This window comes from Cololabis saira, chromosome 1 (genome assembly GCF_033807715.1).
Source record: "Cololabis saira isolate AMF1-May2022 chromosome 1, fColSai1.1, whole genome shotgun sequence".
Taxonomy (NCBI): Eukaryota; Metazoa; Chordata; class Actinopteri; order Beloniformes; family Belonidae; genus Cololabis; species Cololabis saira.
Genome location: NC_084587.1, coordinates 4,696,850 through 4,716,079, shown reverse-complemented (window position 1 = coordinate 4,716,079; position 19,230 = coordinate 4,696,850). Strand labels below are relative to the sequence as shown.

Genomic DNA, 19,230 nt, shown 5'->3' with positions numbered 1-19,230 from the left:
TTCCGTTTGTCCCTTTGCATTTTGGGAATTGATAAAAAAAAAGTGAATTTTATATTTTTAAAAGCAAATCCTGCTTTAACAAATTTCTTCGTGAATGTTTTAGACATTTACACCGTCCTGTGTGTGTAATAAAGGCTGATTTGACTAATTAAAAATGTCCCTAAATTGATGTTCATTAAATTGTCCTCAGGTGGAACTCAAGTTCTCGGGTGTTTGTTCTTGTACAGTCTATTTGGGGGGGAGGCAGCCCCCCCTATAAAAGGCTCCGTCCCGCCTAAACTTCCCCTCTTTCGTGACTTCTTTGGCGAAAGGTGGGGTCTTATTTTGTACTAAGCTAATTATTTTATTGCTATTAATTTAGTATTTTATGTCACCAGGTATTTCCCATATATTTGTTTGTGTTATTGCCATATTACATTATTGTAACGCCTCTTTTTGTGACGTCATTGGGGAAATAATAAAATGGAAAATAAAATTAAAATAAAATATAAAATTGGACGACTTGGGTCACTAACGGTTACATTTATACAGATTTGTGACATTTTTCATCAAATACTGACACTGAATGTATAACATCAGATGTTAACGTGTAGCTTTTACAGTATTGTTAGATTTAAAAATGGAAAACCAGAAAGATTTATGCAAAAAACTAGTAAAATTGGTTTGGAGAGCACATAAAAATATGATTAAATGTTATTTTAACTAAGTCTGTCAATATGACTCGGATTTTAAACCAAATAAACGAAATTATTCAAGTTTCCAATTAAAAAAGAGTAACATTTTCATATTACTTTTTACATAAAAGCATTATAAAAGCAACATTTATGTCTCAAGATGTATTTTTTAATGCCATCATTTCTCCAAAGATGGTCCAGTTTCCCAGGATCACATCCCGATCCAGACGGACCCGAGCAGTTCAGGTACCAACACTGTACGACTGACACATTAGATTAAAAATGGAAAACCAGAAATGGAAAACTACAAAATCTCTGAGTGAAATTGGTTTGGAGAGCAGATAAAAATATGATTAAATGGTATTTTAACTAAGTCTGTCCATGTGACTCGGATTTTACACCAAATAAACTAAATTATTCAAGTTTCCAATTAAAAAAGAGTATCATTCTCATTTTACTTTTTACATAAAAGCATTATAAAAGCAAAATTTATGTCTCAAAATGTATTTTTTAATGCCATAATTTCTCCAAAGATGGTCCAGTGCCCCAGGATTAACTCCCGGTCCAGACAGATCCGAGCAGTTCAGGTACCAACACTATACGACCGACACATTAGATTTAAAAAATTAAAACCAGAAATATTTATGCAAAAACTAGAAAATCTCTGAGTGAAATTGGTTTGGAGAGCAGATAAAAATATAATTAAATGGTATTTTATCTAAGTCTGTCCATATGACTTTATGTTTAAGCAAGATGATTTAAGTTTCTTATTTAAAAAAAGTAAAATTCTCATCTTATTCTTTAACATAAAAGCATGATAAAAGCAACATATATGTCTCAAGATGTATTTTTTAATGCCATAATTTCTCCAAAGATGGTCCAGTTTCCCAGGATCACATCCCGATCCAGACGGACCCGAGCAGTTCAGGTACCAACACTTTACGACTGACACATTAGACTCAGGACCCAGCAGTGTTCATTTAATCATGTGGTGCGAATGAGCAGCTAATATCACGTAAAGGATATGGACTTTGTGTGTCCTGGAGTGTCGGGTTACAATGCTTCTTCCTCTTTTGTACTGACAAATTTGAATTTTTGCAAATCAGGTATGCAAATAAGCTTCAGTTCTTCCTTTCCAAGTCTGCTAAATATAACCTCTCACAGTAACACCAGCTTTGAGCTCTAATAATGCATCTTTATTTTTTCTGTTGACTGAGCTGGGTTTCAGATATACTCTGGAATATGAATAATTATCTCTTCATCTCTTAGTGATAAGATCTCCACGCAACACAGCTGCTCAAACTGAACATGCTCTCACAGTTTTTCTGTGAGTTTCAGTTCTTTGCTTTGAACTTGGATTACTTTTTACATAAAATGCCCTAGTTTTACAAATTGATCGCAGTTCTGGAAGGATTAGTGTTGGGCCCACTGGGAAAGACGGGATTTATCAGGATGTATATTGAACGATAGAGGCCAGATCTTTTTTAAAAGAGCTAAAAGACTGTATGGATTCTGTCTTTTCTTGGATTTCTATACTTTAGGGTTTATAATGCAAAACAATTATTTTGAGGTACATAAACTCAAAATGTTCCAGCTGATATTATGCATTTTTACACTGAGTCAGCCGGCCGTCCTAAGTGACCTCGGTTGGGTGGAACCGGTGCAGGCTCGGGCCGACCAACTGGTGAACCCTGGGTCTTTAGCTGGGTTAAGTGTGGCTGCTTGGCTTAACTTCGCTCCCAAACCTCTCCAAGCTCCTGTGCTTGCACCGCTGGTAAGTTAAAAAGTAAGTCAGACAACTAAAAGGAAGCAAAACAGTCAGAACAAACATAAACCTAGAAACACGAGGTGCAACACAACTGTGAAAATTAGCATAAAGATGCTCAAAATTACTGCAGACAGATTGGAAATAGCTCCAAAATGCAAAATGGAAGCAAATTTACACTTTATTAATTCATAAAGGCAAAATGGTTTAAAGAAAATGTCACAAAATGATCTCAAAGTAACTTCTAATAATGCAAAATTAGCAGGGAGCTGAAAATAATTACACAAATAAACAACAAGATGCAAAATTAGCACAAACAGATCAAATGAATGCACTTAAGCAAATGACACAGCCACTCAAAACAGCCTCTAAAAAAATGGATCCAAATGAAGATGGATCAAACATGAATGGCATCTTAACATCAGGACATAAAACATAACTTAAACACAGAAATGTTGTCTTAAAGCCGAGATTTGAAGACGTTAAAGATGGAGGCAGCTGGCCTTTTATGAATATTTGACGGGGCGCGTTTCCTACACTGACCTTCAAGATCAACAGTAAAATCTTTCATGGTGCATCTTCAGCTCCTTCAACGCGTCACTGCATCTAAAGGTCATGCAGGAAATCATGTAACTGTGATCTCAGCATTCTGTTCAGCTTTAAACAGGAAATAAGATACTAACAGAAACGGACGATTCAAATCCTTCCTTCTCTTATCAGAGGCTCGACTGTAACGCTAGCGACTTGTGTCTTTCTCCTGCAAAACTTTTAAGAAAAATGACAAATAAGGTGCTGAATTGGCCACACACTTAAATACATTGACTCTTTCTGATATCTTTTTATTTTATCTATTATGTTACATTTCAAGCCAAGTCTTTCTTCTTTGCGTCAATGTGAAAAAAACTTGTGTTTCGCCTCCGTTGTACTTTGTATTTCTTTCCAAATAGAAAATATTTCCATATTATGATGTTATAAATTACAGGGTGGCTGCGGGTCCTTAAAAAGTCTTAAATTCCAGTTCCCTAAAATAAGGCCTTTAAATGTCTCAATTTGTCTTAAATCCAAATCCAAGGGTCTTAGTTTTTGAATCTTAATTTTAGAGGGAATTTATCCGGTCATCATTAAAAAGTTTTCTCACACTTTGTAAAGGGAAAAGTTTATTTCAACGTTTTGAGGAGAAATAAACCTGTTTGGGCTACTTTTTCTGGTTTTTATTAAATATTTACGAGAAATTATTAACAAAAAAGTTTCCATTATGGCAGAGAAAAGTGAAAAGTTACACAATAAACTCTCTGGTATTTTATTTGCTTTAATCTACTTAATTTAATTGTAGTCTTTGTTCGGAGCCCAAACTTTTTTTTGGCTATATAGTGGTGTTGTGAAGCTTGAAATTTATTACCGGTACGCATTTAATAATTTACAGTTTTAACATAGGAAATGTATGATTTGGGTTGTTTTTTCATTATTTGTTTTACATCCCGTTTTGGCTGGAACCTGTCAAATCTGGCAACCTCGACCTCAGCGCTGGATTTCTTAGTCGGCGTAAAATCTGGGTTCAAAGTGTGTGACTGTTTTTTTTAACTTAAATTTTGTTTGAAAATGGTATTAAAAAGTCTTAAATTGAACTTGGTCAAACCTGTAGAAACCCTGAATCAATCCAGAGACAATAATTCACGCTAAACACCTTAATGTTGGTGTTTTCATCAAGTGTGCTGATAGTACCGTCTGTATTTAATAGATTAGTAGCAGTAGAAATGATCAGTGTATCCACCTCGCAGACGTTGAGGTTTTAATCGAGGTCCGGAGTTTAACTGGGTCACTCTGGGTCATTTCTGCCATTCTGTTGGTGGCTGGTGTGTTTTCAGTCATCGTCCGGGGGGATGATCCAGTTTCATCCCAGCTTTAGGACCGTTTTAGCTGTTGGATCACGAGGAACTCGTGATGGACCATAAGATGCCCAGGTCCAGTAGCTGCAACCCCAAACCCAGATCCTCACCTTCCAACATCACGGTCCATTAATGATGTTGTGTTCATGGTCACAAGTGTTTTCGTTTTATCCCAAACTGTCAATCTTGGCAGGTGGTTGTCTCCATGACAACCAGCCCGATGTGAAGAGCTTCAGTTTGTTGACACAACAACTATGCGCTTTGACCCGGAGGTGGCCTTTTATTTCCCCCTACACTGTTTGTACCACAAAACATTTAGTTTGTAAATGAAGCACGACTGCAGCCGCAACTCGTTTGTTGGCTGCTGCTTAAAAATAGTGCCGACGTGAAAACACCCCGAGGACGTTGGGACGCCTCAGTCCGGGGGACTTGCTACGGCAGAGACGTTCTATAAACGAGACAGCCCACTCCGGTTGTGTTTCCTGTATCTGTGTCACGTGACTGCCCCGCCCCTTTAGGAGACTAACAGCAGGTCCTGAGTCTATTGAGTCCTATGGGAAAAGTGAACGTGAGCACAGATTATTACCAATTCCTTCGCCCCATAAGTAACCTAAGTAAATATGGGACCCATTTTTCAAAAGCCACAAACCTTCTGAACATTCTGACACCAAAATGGCAATTTTCAGACCGACAAATTAGGAGAAAATGAACTTTGTTTGAGACCTGTCTCTGTCTGAGCAACACACTCTCGCAAGATTTGGCTCTCATAGCTAATAATATAATATAATATAATGATAATACATAGGTCTGCTCATAGTCGTCGGCCACTGCAGAACTGCCAAAGTCGTTTTTCCCATTGGATAAAATGAAGTTTAAAACTAAAATAAAACTTGCTTCTTTGCTTAACAATACCTTCATTGTTATTATTGAAGTCTTTTTGGAAGGGAAAAAAAATATTAGACTGATCCGATGATCTTGTACTGGGTGGGCGACCACGCCCACGTAGGAGACAGGAAGTGGATTTCATACCATTGGCAGTAACGGTAATGCGCTATCTTCTGTATAAAGTATCTTTGGCTACGGTTGAGGTGGCAACAGTAAGTAGCTCCAATTACCATTCCCCACCCCACCTGGGGGGGCGCTGCATCATTATTACCAAAGAAGAAAAAAGACAATCAATATAAAAGGCAACTTGCTCATCTTTTGGTTGATGCATGGCAACTTTCCCGCTAATTAGTTTGCAAATTTCATTAATATTGTGAGTGCTTACCAACAATTGTGATATTTATGTCAAAACCGTACTAGTATCAGGCCTTTTACCCCATACTCACTCCATATCTACTGTACAAATACATAATAATGATAATAAAAGGAAAGACAAATAGAAGAATTGTTATACTACATTTTTTGTAAGATAAGATAAGAGATAAGATAATCCTTTATTATTCCCTCAATGGGGAAACTCCTGTGTTAGCAGCAGTACACTTAACATGTATACACACACACACACACACACACACACACACACACACACACACACACACACACACACACACACACACACATGCGGGGAAGGGGGTAAAAATTTTAAAAAGTAAAAGATATATATAATTAAAAAATATGGACACTATATACACAATATACACAATGGGGTGGAGATAAAAAGATAAAAATATAAGATAAAAAATAGTCTGTTTGCTACTGAGAGCAGGCCTTGTTGTAAAGTGTGATGGCAGCGGGGAGGAAGGACCTGCGATGCCTCTCAGTGGTGCATCGTGGGTGACGAAGCCGGTCACTGATGGAGCTCTCCAGGGCTCTGACATTCTCATGAAGGGTGTGGGAGACATTGTCCATGATGGAGGACAGCTTAGCCCCCATCCTCCTCTCCCCCACCACCTTCACAGGATGGAGACTGCAGCCCAGGACAGAGCCGGCTTTCCTCACCACCTTGTCCAGTCTCTTCCTCTCTGCTGCAGTGATGCTGCTGCTCCAGCAGACCACCCCGTAAAAAATGGCGGACGCCACCACAGTCATAGAAGGTCCTCGGGAGGCCGTCCCCTCACTCCAAAGTGAGCTGCTCTTTCTTAAGGACACCCTACATGAGGAGAAAAACAAACAGTAAAACCATTATTATACCATAAAATACCATAAATAAAACTATAATATATAAAAACAGATACAAATTAGAGGATGTTGTGATCATAGTTGGGGTTGTTTTCCCACAATGCTCTGCTTTGCAGTCTGCTCCTTGCCTAGTTCACTTGAAGTGGACTGAGACCTGCGTTTTTAGTCCACTTCTTTGATCCACATCAGTTTGATTCTGTATTCACATCCCTGCAAGCAACTGGACTTCCAAAGGACACAAACCGCTCCTGCTTGCTACTTTATTTTATTTTATTTTATTATATTTATTATATCCTGATATCCTGATATTTTATTTTGTACAGACTGTTCTTATAGCTTATAGTTACTTATTCTTATCCTATACGTTGTCCACCGTCACTGTGTGTAATCTATGTATCTACGTATGTATGTATGTATCTATCTATCTATCTATCTGTCTATCTATCTATCTGTCTATCTATCTATCTATCTATCTATCTATCTATCTATCTATCTATCTATCTGTCTGTCTGTCTGTCTGTCTGTCTGTCTGTCTATCTGTCTGTCTATCTGTCTGTCTGTCCGTCCGTCCGTCTATCTATCCATAAGATAGATAAGATAAGATAATCCTTTATTTTCTTCCTCAGTGGGGAAACTTATTTTGTTGGCAGCAGTACACTTAGCACACACATGCAGGGGAGGGGTAAAAAGATTAAAAAGTTAAAAATAAAAAATATATAAAAAATATATATAAAATATGTAGAATTACAGAAATATGAGCAGTATATACAGTAGATTGAAAGAAATCCATCTATCTATCTATCTATCTATCTATCTATCTATCTATCTATCTATCTATCTATCTTATCTATCTTATCTATCTTATCTATCTTATCTATCTATCTATCTATCTATCTATCTATCTATCTATCTATCTATCTATCCATCTATCCATCCATCCATCCATCCATCCATCCATATAAATTATTTATGGTGTGAAACTACCTTCACACTATTGTTGATATCTTTCCTCTTGGGCATTGTGGTAATACACACCCAAATGCTGCTAATGAGCAAAATACCAGAAGTTATTATACTTGATATTAAACACTCTGCCTGTTGTCCAACTATTGTTACATAAATAAGTGGTTGTGTTAAAGTTTCTCCCTGAGCAACAGTTGGATCAGCGCGGGTCTCTGTCATGGATGTTTTATATTAACTATTATTATTATTATTATTATATTAACCGTCTCTGTGGTCAGTTGGCGCTGCCGCGGGTCACGTGACTCCTCTGCGCGCCCCCGCGGTCCAGCGCCGCGGCGGGAGCGCGCACATGCGCGCGGCCGGGGCTCGTGCACTGCGAGCTGCTCCGCCGGTGTGGACTCGTCTCGTCCGAACCTCCTGGTACCAAAGAGACAAAGAAAAGCGGCTCGGGTTTGGGCGGGAGCGGGTTTTACCGGCCAGTCCCGCCGCATTCTGTCTGTCCAGGCAGCTGTTTTTGTGTTTTTTTATTTTTATTTTTTAGGTGAGGCGTGTGATACCTGGACGGGGCGAGGCGGATGTTAACCTGGGGACGGAGGCGAGGAGGAAGTGCTCACCCCCCGGACCTCCAGACCTCCAGGACCTCCACCCCCACCACCGGTCCCTCGCTCCTCCTCTCCCCCGCCGACGAGGCTCCCCGGCCGGCTGCAGCCGGAGCAGCGTCCCGGTCTCCCGGAGCTCCAGCAGAACAGAGGGGAACAAGAGACAGATGATGGACAATGACTCCCTGGATGCTTTGTGAATGAATTATCTCCTCTAAAGACGCAGACAGCGGATGGTTTTATAGTATTTTATTTCATTTTGGTGATTTTTTGGGGGGTTTAGCGTTGGTCAGACGCTGAAAACCCCGCAGGGAGGATCAGCTCAGGCGCGGCCACAAGGACCAACAATGCGGATTATCTCCCGATTATTTGCCTTTGTGTGGATCGACTGAACAGAAAAAGCAAAACAAAGTTGAGATAGGACTGTCAGGAGGGAGAAGAGCCTGTTTCCCCCCCCGGATCACCGTTTTATCACCCAGGACTGGAGGCTGCGTGTTAACCTCAAGGACAGATCCACGTGGAAGCGCTTGGTGTGAACACGACGACGATGGCCAACGACTCTGTCCAAGTAAGTTCAGCTGGATGGCATGTCACCTTGAGATAAACAGCATCTCCTGCTTTAATTCAGGCTTCCAAAAAGCCTAATTTATCATATAAACAAAGATAGTTTTCCTTATTTCAACTTACATCTAAATAAAACAACATTATTATGGCAATAAGATTTTCACATTAAAATAATTCCTCCCTCCAACTCCTGAACTGCTGTTTTAGATATACAGGACTGTCTCAGAAAATTAGAATATTGTGATAAAGTCCTTTTATTGTCTGTAATGCAATTTAAAAAACAAAAATGTCATACATTCTGGATTCATTACAAATCAACTGAAATATTGCAAGCCTTTTATTATTTTAATATAGCTGATTATGGCTTACAGTTTAAGATTAAGATTCCCAGAATATTCTAATTTTTTGAGATAGGATATTTGAGGTTTCTTAAGCTGACATTTTTTTTTTTTTTTAATTGCATTACAGAAAATAAAGGACTTTATCACAATATTCTAATTTTCTGAGACAGTCCTGTAAACTAATTTAAAACAAGGAAGTCCATTGAGAATCGGTTGACTTTTACTTAATCACTCATTTAAAGGACGCATTTATGGAAAATATCACATTTGTTGCGATTGAAGCTGTTTATCTGGATGTTTTGAAGTCACTACCATCACTTTGTTTGGTTCTTCCATCAATCAATCCTGCTACAAATCTCCAGGATAACGTGACATCACAGATTCAGATCAGAGGAGAATTATCCAGCTTTGTGTTCAACCGCCACAATGCCACACCTTGAAAAAGAGTGACATAAAGCTTTAAGTCAATTTCAAAAGAGGCACGACCTATTTGTCCTGTGGGTCCAGTCAAGCGACGACATTCCAGCTTCTGGGTTGGTGGCGGAAATGCACAACTTTTGACGGTTTTCCGGTCGCCGGTGAATGAAAGGAGGAGGAGGAGGAGAAAGAAAGAAAACTATGATGATGAAACCAGAAGAAGCTGAGATGTTGTATTTCTGTTTGCTGGGTCGGCATATGTTGCGATGGTGGTGAAAAATGAGAAGAGACAACTCAAAGTTGAAGATCAAGACCGTATTTAAGTATTCAAACAAAAGGCAGGGAATTATTTTGGCTTCATCGAGATTTACAAAAAACAAAACTTGCACCGAGGGTCAAGACGAGGCCCTGAATCCTCGCTGATGGGAAGCTGCCCGAGAGACGTGGCTTAGGTGTAGATGTTGAAGATGATCCATCAGTTTTGGGTTTGAATCAAAGAAAATAAAAATGAAATCCCAGATGGATAAGACTGCGAGGATCATCCATCCAGTCTGTACCACTGGAACTGGTTACCTTGTCTCCGGTTAATGATGCATGCTGGGACACTTTCTGGTTATAATAATGTGGCTCGTGGCCCAACTGTGCGTCTTTGTGCTCTGGGTTTTGTGTGAGGACATGCAAAGGTTAACGTCAGGCACAATAGTGGTGTTTGCTGTAAAACAAACGTGCATTTCACTGACGATTCCCTTCAGGCGCGACTCGCTGAGTAAAGCTCGTGCAGAGCTGGAGGGCTGCTTACTCTGCTTTTACGGAGAATCGTTGGCGTTTTAGGTCGAAATCAGCTGCAGAGTCGTCTGTTTTACGTTCTGCACAGAGGAGATGACGGCTGTGAAATGAATCCCGTCCCACTCACAGCCCTGTTGTTCCAGCGGAGCGTGATACCCTGACATTTAGGCCCTAAGCATCGCGTATCAGTTGACATGCACATGGGCGTTGCATACCTGCCGTGGAAAACAGCACCGGCCGTGCTGCCATGCAGGTGTTGCAGGTTATTAGTCTGCGAGGAGGCGCTTCGGTTTTACACCGCTGGTGTGATTTAGCTGAACGTCACCGGCCTGCAGGGAAACGCGATTAAGCATCAATTTACAGAGTAGAAGAGGAATGTGTGAAAATGAAAAATACAGTTTAGTAGTGTTGATGACAGAGCAACCCGTTTAAAAGGGCGGTGCACTGTAAGAATTAATGAAATAATGACTAAACACAACAGTTGTTAGCTGCAGATGCCAGATGCTGTTTTCATTTCTCCGCTTCATCAGGAACGAGCCGCAGCGGCCGTCGTTGTCTGGTGTTTGTGTTTGACTTGTTGCATCAGTCATGATCTCGCTGGGTTTGAGATGTCGGAGGTTTTCTGCTGCACAAAGTATTTTATAATCGTAACTGTCAGGAGAGGTACGAGTATTTGACTTCTAAACAACATATTAAATCAGATAAAGCTGTTTTAGGTGTTGTTCGAGACGACCGACAGGGATGGGTGGTATGGACTAAAAAATGTATCACGATAATATAAATCTATCTCGCTCTCAGATCCGCCATGTTTGTTACACAAAAACGTCAACGGGAATTTTTTTTTTCTTTCTTTCTTTCTTTCTTTCTTTCTTTCTTTCTTTCTTTCTTTCTTTCTTTCTTTCTTTCTTTCTTTCTTTCTTTCTTTCTTTCTTTCTTTCTTTCTTTCTTTCTTTCTTTCTTTCTTTCTTTCTTTCTTTCTTTCTTTCTTTCTTTCTTTCTTTCTTTCTTTCTTTCTTTCTTTCTTTCTTTCTTTCTTTCTTTCTTTCTTTCTTTCTTTCTTTCTTTCTTTCTTTCTTATTTCCTTCCTTCCTTCCTTCCTTCCTTCCTTCTGTGTTGATTTAACGCAGAATTTATTCTTTCTTTCTTTCTTTCTTTCTTTCTTTCTTTCTTTCTTTCTTATTTCCTTCCTTCCTTCCTTCCTTCCTTCCTTCCTTCCTTCCTTCCTTCCTTCCTTCCTTCCTTCCTTCCTTCTGTGTTGATTTAACGCAGAACTATAAATCAGTTTTACACAAAATCATCATCAACGGGAATTTATAATTTTTACCGCGAGATGACAAATTCTTATTGTGAGGAATTTTTTTGACGGTTTATCGTGAACGGTAAAATATCGCCCATTCCTAACGACCGTGTGTGTGTAATGCCGTGCTAGTCTGCTGTAGGTTGTATAAATTATTTTTCACCGCTCACAGGAGAGCCAGACTCCTGCCTTTCTTCTCCCGCGTTAAAGACGCCCCGCTGCAGACTTTATTGCCGTAAAGTCGCCGTATCGCTGACGGCTCTGCATGCGTTTGTTGGGAAAAGCAACCTGCCTGAAATGTAGCAGCGCGTTGGTCAAACTGTGGCCTCCCGTCTCTCGTGAGAGTCGTCATAACATCGCGGTTTCTGGCTTTTCCAGCCGGTCCACGTCTGGGAGCTGCGTGTGTGAACCAGGTTCGTCAGAGTGAGCAGATACGGCCGACATCATCATGAAGGGCTGGTTCTGGGTAGTTTGTCAAAATATTAGTAATAATTTACAGAAATGTAATAATTGGACCATTGTGGGGCAGCTGGGGCTCGGAAGGTGGAGCCTCGTCTGCCCCTTGGAAGGTCAGTGGTTCCACTCCCAGTTTTTCTAGCCCAGGTTTATGCATTATGATGCATTCATCACTGCGTTTATGTGTACGATAGGAAAAAGTCCTGCCTTGAATGAATATAAACTATATCTATAGCTGTGAGGGATCAAGCCGGTAAAGCGCGAGGACATTAAGATTTTAAAGAAAAAGAGGGTTTTATTACCAAAATGACAAGATGGGCCCTTAAAAGAGGTCAAAAATAAAGAAACTAAACAATAACAGCCACCACACTGAAACAAAACCAAACCAACTTACCTGAACAAACACACACCAGGAACTTAAATACTGGCTGATCAGACCAGTGACACACAGGCGTAAAACAACTAAACATTGTTAAGAGATAATCTAAACAAATAGTGAGGATGACAGTGGTTCTAACTTTATTCCTAAATACAAAATTAAACTAATTAACTTAAATTATAGGGAATATTTACACAAACAACCCATGATGTTGCTGCCTCGGTAAAGTCCCAATCGCCTTAATTTCTGGCAGCTGCATCCTGGAGTCTCCAACATCCCCTCAGCTGCGGCTCGCCGCCCCAATAAACCATAAAGAAACAAAAGTTGAATATACTAAGTAAACCAAATGTAAGTGCTACAAACTGTACTTGTTCATTTCAACACAATATAAATAAAGGTGTGTACAAAATAAACCAAAGTGTCGGTGCTCAAAGTTACCGCCATTTATAGCTGTGGGGCTGCGGACGCGGGCATCACAATAGCACTGAAGTTTGGTGCATTTTAATTACTTATTGCCAGCGTAAGACTTCACTGAAACACGATGTTGGCGTTAAACTGCGCATTTGTTTAATTAGCACTTGGAGTTCGGGTATTGAAACGGCTCAGACACTTTAAGCAGAAATGTTCCGGTTCCAGCAACAGAGAGACTCACAGATCCTGCAGAAAATACGGTATCGGTGGGTTTTCACCTCTGTGCACCCTCCGGTGTCGTGTAGAGAGGAAGTCGCTCATTACTGCACTGCAACTTCCTGTCTTGAGTCACCAGGTGGAAAAGCGCAGAAGTGAGCATCGCTGTCTTGCATTAGTGTCATGTTAGCAATGTGGCGCTATTTTAGGTTGGAAACTCTTTCCAGGGAAAACTGCAGAATTATCATGCAATAACATGAATGTTGATTAAAAATAACACAAGCTAAATTATTCAGCATTTGAGAAACCATCAGGTGAAAAGGCCCCAGTTTATGGAGCTAGAACAGTCTCATAATTCACAAATGCACAGGACAAGTTTTACAAATACACGGACCGATTTGCAAATACACACACATATTTGATGCACACACAAATATAACCTGATTTACAAATATTTTTTTGTCTGTGAGCTGTGCTGGATTTGTGTGTGAGTTTTGAGACTCCCCTGACGTGACTAGATCCACAAATAGGTTTTTTTTAACACGGAAGGATCTGCAACCAATCAGATTAAAGGGGCGGATACACCTGCTGTTTGAACTGCGTTAGTGCCGTTCGCTTAGAAAAGTTTCTCATCATCAGTTGCTGCATCGGCAGGACTAAGAGCTCTCCAGTCCCGACGGCTCTGGTTGAACAGCCCGACAAACCATCTCCAATCGCGCTGTTGTATTTACCGGGATCACAAGAAAAGCAACAGTGATCTCCTCTTCATCCTGTTTATTTATTTTTTATCTCCTGTAACTGTTTTTTATCTTTACTCCACTAACTCGAAATATTAATCACTTTTCTATGTGAACAGCGCTAACGCAGTTCAAACAGCAGGTGTATCCGCCCCTTTAATCTGATTGGTTTAGAGTAAATCGTCCCCCACGTAGGTCTGCTCTTATGATTGGCTGAAACAAATGAAGACATCTGATTGGTTGCAGATCCTTCCGTGTTAAAAAAAACCTATTTGTGGATCTAGTCACGTCAGGGGAGTCTCAAAACTCACACACAAATCCAGCGCAGCTCACAGACAAAAAAATATTTGTAAATCAGGTTATATTTGTGTGTGCATCAAAAATACATTTGTATATCTTGTCCTACGCACGTGTGAATTGTTCTGTGCACGTGTGAAACGGTGTGTGTATTTGCAAATCGGTCCGTGCATTTGTAAAACTTGTCCTGTGCATTTGTGAATTATGAGACTGTTCTAGCTCCATACCAGTTCATCAGATCTCCTTTTGCAGCTAATCCACGTTTGGTTACATTCGTACCTGAAACAACCCTCTTATTAAGTCAGATGATTTTACCTGGTTATGAAGTTGTGTTGATTTATTCAGCTAAACAGAAGGACTGGTGGCGGCTCATCCAAGGTGAGCCAGGGGTCAAACGGCTGCGGTGGCGACACCGTGAGATTTCCACGCTCACGGTGTCTGTAACTGATTAATTATTTTAATATTATGCGCCGCAGCAGGCGCAACTCCACATAAAGAATATGCACCGCTTTAGTTCTAGCAGGTAGGATGAATCATCATAAATCCCCCGGTAGCCGGTCTATGATGCTTCATTCAAAGAGCACGTTGTTGTACGTTTCTGTCATTCTCCGTGAACGGCGGGGTCTGGTTGTCTACAAAAGATGCAGATCTACAAGACATCAGTCCGTCGCTTTGTTCACTTGTAGATTCGCTGTTTGTTTGGCGACGGCAGTGACGTCACATCAGAGGGCAACCCGAATTTGACTAAAGAAAGAAAAACAAACATGAAAGAAGGAAGTAGAGAAAGATGGTCTATAATAGATGGATTCACAGAGAGATTCATAATGGAGGAAGGCCTCTATTATAGCATATATATATATATATATATATATATATATATATATATATATATATATATATAGTATACAGTACACAGTACAGACCAAAAGTTCGGACACACTTCCCCATTTGTTTGAATGAGAAGTCCAAATTTATGTATATATGTGTGTGTTTGTGTGTGTGTGTGTGTGTATATATATATATATATATATATATATATATATATATATATATATATATTTATATTTAAAGAGAGACTTTGGTGACTGAATATAAATAATTACATTTAGCTGACACGTGAGCATAAACCAAATATAAGTTGTATTACTTTACTTTGCATAAAGCATGTACATTAATTTGATACTGATACTTGTCTGTTTTGTTGGTTATTTCTTGGCTCGTAGTACTATTTTTTTCTCTTGTACATTGCTCATTTTTCTACATTTTATATTGCTCTTTTTTTAATTATTACGCTATTTATTGGTTATGTCTATTTTATTTTTTTTTGTATAAACCGTTGAGCGTGTTTGTGTTTGGCTGCTGCACGATTGAATTTCTCCTCTGGGAGATCAATAAAGTCTTCTATTCTAAAACAATCTTTAAGAAATATATAATACCATCATATGGTTACTGTAAAATCCAACACCGTTACATCCCTGACCTGCTCCAGCAGGATGTGCTCTTATTCATCTCCTACTCACATTAACACCGTTTTCATTTCCTTCTTGGCGGTTTCTGTCAAAACAAACATGGGAGTCCTCTCTGATGGAGGAAGCCCCAGTAACAGACCCAGGGATTATTTCTGTTAAACCGGGATACAAATGTTTTAAGTTTCAAACAACAAACTGATGTACGTTAAAACAAGTCTGCGTTCAGCTCCGCCGGAGCCACAAAAGGATTCACTAAGCAGTTTTCATGACTTTGATATGCAAAACCAGTGGCGTTCCCCTTTCAAGTTTCCATTATTGTAGCCATGAAACAGGCAGAGCCCCCCCCACCCCCCAACAGGAAGACATGATCAGTCAGACCCAGTAGAAGCTCGATCCCAACTGCGTCATACTTCCTCACGAAGGTTAGAGGGCAAACAAGAATGGAATGGATGAGGGGGGGTTCATTTCTCTGGTACGGTGTGTGAACGGATCTGTGTCGGCCGTCGCTCGGGCGACGGATATTTGACAACGTAAAGAAACCAAATATCCAAGTGAAAGTCATTAACGTTAATAATCTCATGCAGATGTACCAGAGATAACTCGCATGCAGTCTCTCTCCGGGGAACGCACAAGAATACAAGAATACCTCCCATAAGCCCCGCCATGACGTAAGGAGGCAGTTATGCACACAAAGTGGGTTTTTCTCAGCGCTGCCTCCAGGCCATGTATGCACACACAATCTGCAATAATGCATCGAGGAACCCGTGAGCTTCCGGAGGCTCCGGGAACTAATCTGCTCCTCTATTTTCAAGTTTAATAAAACAGTGCCGTCTAACAGGACTGCCGGTCATGTGATGCATGAAGATATCTTTATATAGGCATATAAAAGCTCATCATGAGGCCCTACTGGCTCCACCGACTTCATGCTTGTGGTTTATTTGTCTATAAGAGGCATGTAAAAGCATGACCTCAACGGTTTCAGCTGAAAACGCTGAACACATGAAGCATCAAGAGTAAATGAGCTTCCTGTGTAGAGCGTCTTCATATGTAGAGACTCTTCATATGTCAGCACGCTGGCAAATAACACCACTTTCTGGGTGATGGACAGCAATCTAGACCCAAACTACATTTACTTCTGGTCTGGGGTGTCGGCCTCACAGTAATGTGTAATCTGGTCTGCATTTGCAAAAACAGCATGTGTAGATATAGTAAGAGACAATTTTTTTGTTTCTGATACTGATCCTGATGTGTCTGTATTTAATTTCAGTTTTGTGTTTATAACGACCTTGTTTCAGAAATATATTAATAATATTCGCATATCGTTGTGATTGATTAAGCATCAGGTCCATTTCAGTGACTACGTTTACATGCAGTCAAAATTATTATATTATTATTATTGCTAATATTCCGGTTACTGAAACATTCGGAATATTCCGTTTACATGGTAATTAATCATTCGGGATATCTGGATCAAACCAGCGACGCGTGGAGAACATCATGACGCAATTCCCGTCATTTCCGCTTCTTCTTCCTGTATCCAAAGTCAAAACAAATGCTGCTTCGCGCAACTTTTCGCTCACCTTCTTGTAAATCTCGCTCTCCCGGTACTTTCTACCGTCTACAAATGTCAAAATGTTCATTGCGTTTCTCCGTGTTTATAAGTACGTCCTGGACTCAAAAGACCAGGATTCCTTGTGAACAGAGCATGTGCAGAAAACAAATTCATGTTCCGTTTGATGGGGATATTCCGTTTGGCGTTTACATGACCAAATGTTCGGGTTTTAAAAGGAGGAACCCAGGGGTCATATTCGGGTTTTTAAAAACCCAAATATGAGCAAATTCTGGTTTTAAAAGAGTTATTGACTGCATGTAAACGCAGTCAGTGATGCTGATATACGTTGTAATCTGATTACTATAACGGTAAATAATGCAATTTCAAGTCGGTAATTGTATCTTATATTTAAAATTCACGTTTCATCTACAAATGTCTTGGTTTTGATACTCTCTGGTCTTGGTAGTGTCTTGGTCTCGGTTAAGGCGGTCTTGACTACAAGTTTACTTGGTGTCCGTGATCATCCAGATGTTTTGGTGTTAATGATTCTCAGATGGCACAGAACGTGTAGAGTTATTGATGCATAAGAGTTTTTGGAAAAAGAATGTAATGCAAGAGCTTCATATTTCCTCTCCATCACTTCCTCTGAAGCTGTTGGAGCCACATGGATTGTTCGACAGTCAGCTGTGTGTGTGTGTGTGTGTGTGTGTGTGTGTGTGTGTGTGTGTGTGTGTGTGTGTGTGTGTGTGTGTGTGTGTGTGTGTGTGTGTGTGTGTGTGTGTGTGTGTGTGTGTGTGTGTGTGTGTGTGTGTGTGTGTGTGTGTGTGTGTGTGTGTGTGTGTGTGTGTGTGTGTGTGTGTGTGTGTGTGTGTGTTCACGGATATGGGAGTGTGCTGATGTCATAGTTTACCTGCTTCCTGACTAATGTACTGCAAATTTCACGGGCGGTAATGGTCCGTCCTTTAGGAGACACAAAACACGACCATCCACTAGCCGAACAAAACGTCTGTTTAGTTTATTGTTTTGCACAGTTTTAAAAATATACAGGAAATATCAAATATAAATACTATAGGCTCAGGAAGAGGCAAAAAACCCAATGGGCTTATTTGAAGCTTCCACCGAAGTTATTAAAATATGTTATAAAGAACACAAGATTAACATACAAAAACAAAAAGTATAACTACACAAAAGTGATGGCAAACTAATAATGCAATATATAAAGAATAAAAACAAAAAAATAAGTGTGTGAGTGTGCATGGGATATTGTTTTTACAAATTATATTACTTATATTGACTCCTGGGCAAATAAGACGGTACATGTCACTATGAGTGAAACACAAAAAAACAAAACAAAAAGAAAATGTATACACATGTACAACCTTACATTGGGAAAACAGTTACAAAACAGCAGTCAAGTTCCTTCAAGCGTCTTTTGTAACATTTCAAAGAGGAACAGCTATTTGCCAAGTGGGAAAAATCATTCCACAATTTAGTCCCTAAATCTCACCGAAAATTGACGTCTGCAAGTGAGAAATTTAGGGGATGAAGATCTGAGGATTGTCCAGTTGAATAAGAATGAACCTGTGAATTTGATTTAAAGTAAGTCTTGAACTGTCCAGGAATATTCCCTTCACTTGAATTTAGCTTATAAATAAAAACGCATATCTGAAAAATATTGATATCATAAATAGTAAGAATCTGGAGTTTGTGAAATAAAGGAGTAGATGAAGCGTGTGACTCTGATCGAGTTGAAATCCTAACAAAACGTTTCTGTAGGACCAGAATTTTGTGAAGAGTTGTAGGAAAAGTATTTGCCCAAACTATATTACAATATGAGAGATAAGGATAAATTCAACTATAATAAAGTGTAAGGAGAGACAACTCGTTGTGACAAGATGACTAACACGCCTTATAATTAGGCCTGTGTTGAAAAGATCGATTTTCTGATTCTAAATCGATTCTCATATTAATTCCTAAAAATCAATTCATATGTCTAAAGATCGATTTAAAAAAAAAAAATTAAATAAAATATGTTTTAATTATTTTTTTTTAATTAATTTATTTTTTCCCATCATTACAACTTTTGGTATTTTTTTTTTATGCCCAAAAAATTAATGTTTTGTTGGACACGAGAATAACTAGTGCCATGTTTTTGTCTTTTAGATATGTTTAAAAAGTTTTCAGTTATAATTGAATAAATTGTCTATATTTCTTTGCTTTATATACTGTCTTGGGGTTACATTTGCATAAAATGCTAAAAACCAAATTCTCAAATATGGGAAAAATTGATAATTCTG

General features: G+C 39.4%; 1 protein-coding gene across 1 annotated transcript in view; it reads left to right on the top strand.

The window, feature by feature from the left end:
- Positions 1-7,769: 7,769 nt before the first annotated feature.
- pkn1a (protein kinase N1a) overlaps positions 7,770-19,230 on the top strand; it is a 98,269-nt gene continuing 86,808 nt past the window's right edge. Inside the window, exon 1 of the mRNA XM_061729541.1 lies at positions 7,770-8,579. Within this exon, the coding sequence (XP_061585525.1) occupies positions 8,559-8,579 (21 nt within the window). The 5' untranslated portion in view covers positions 7,770-8,558. The remainder of the gene's footprint in view (positions 8,580-19,230) is intronic.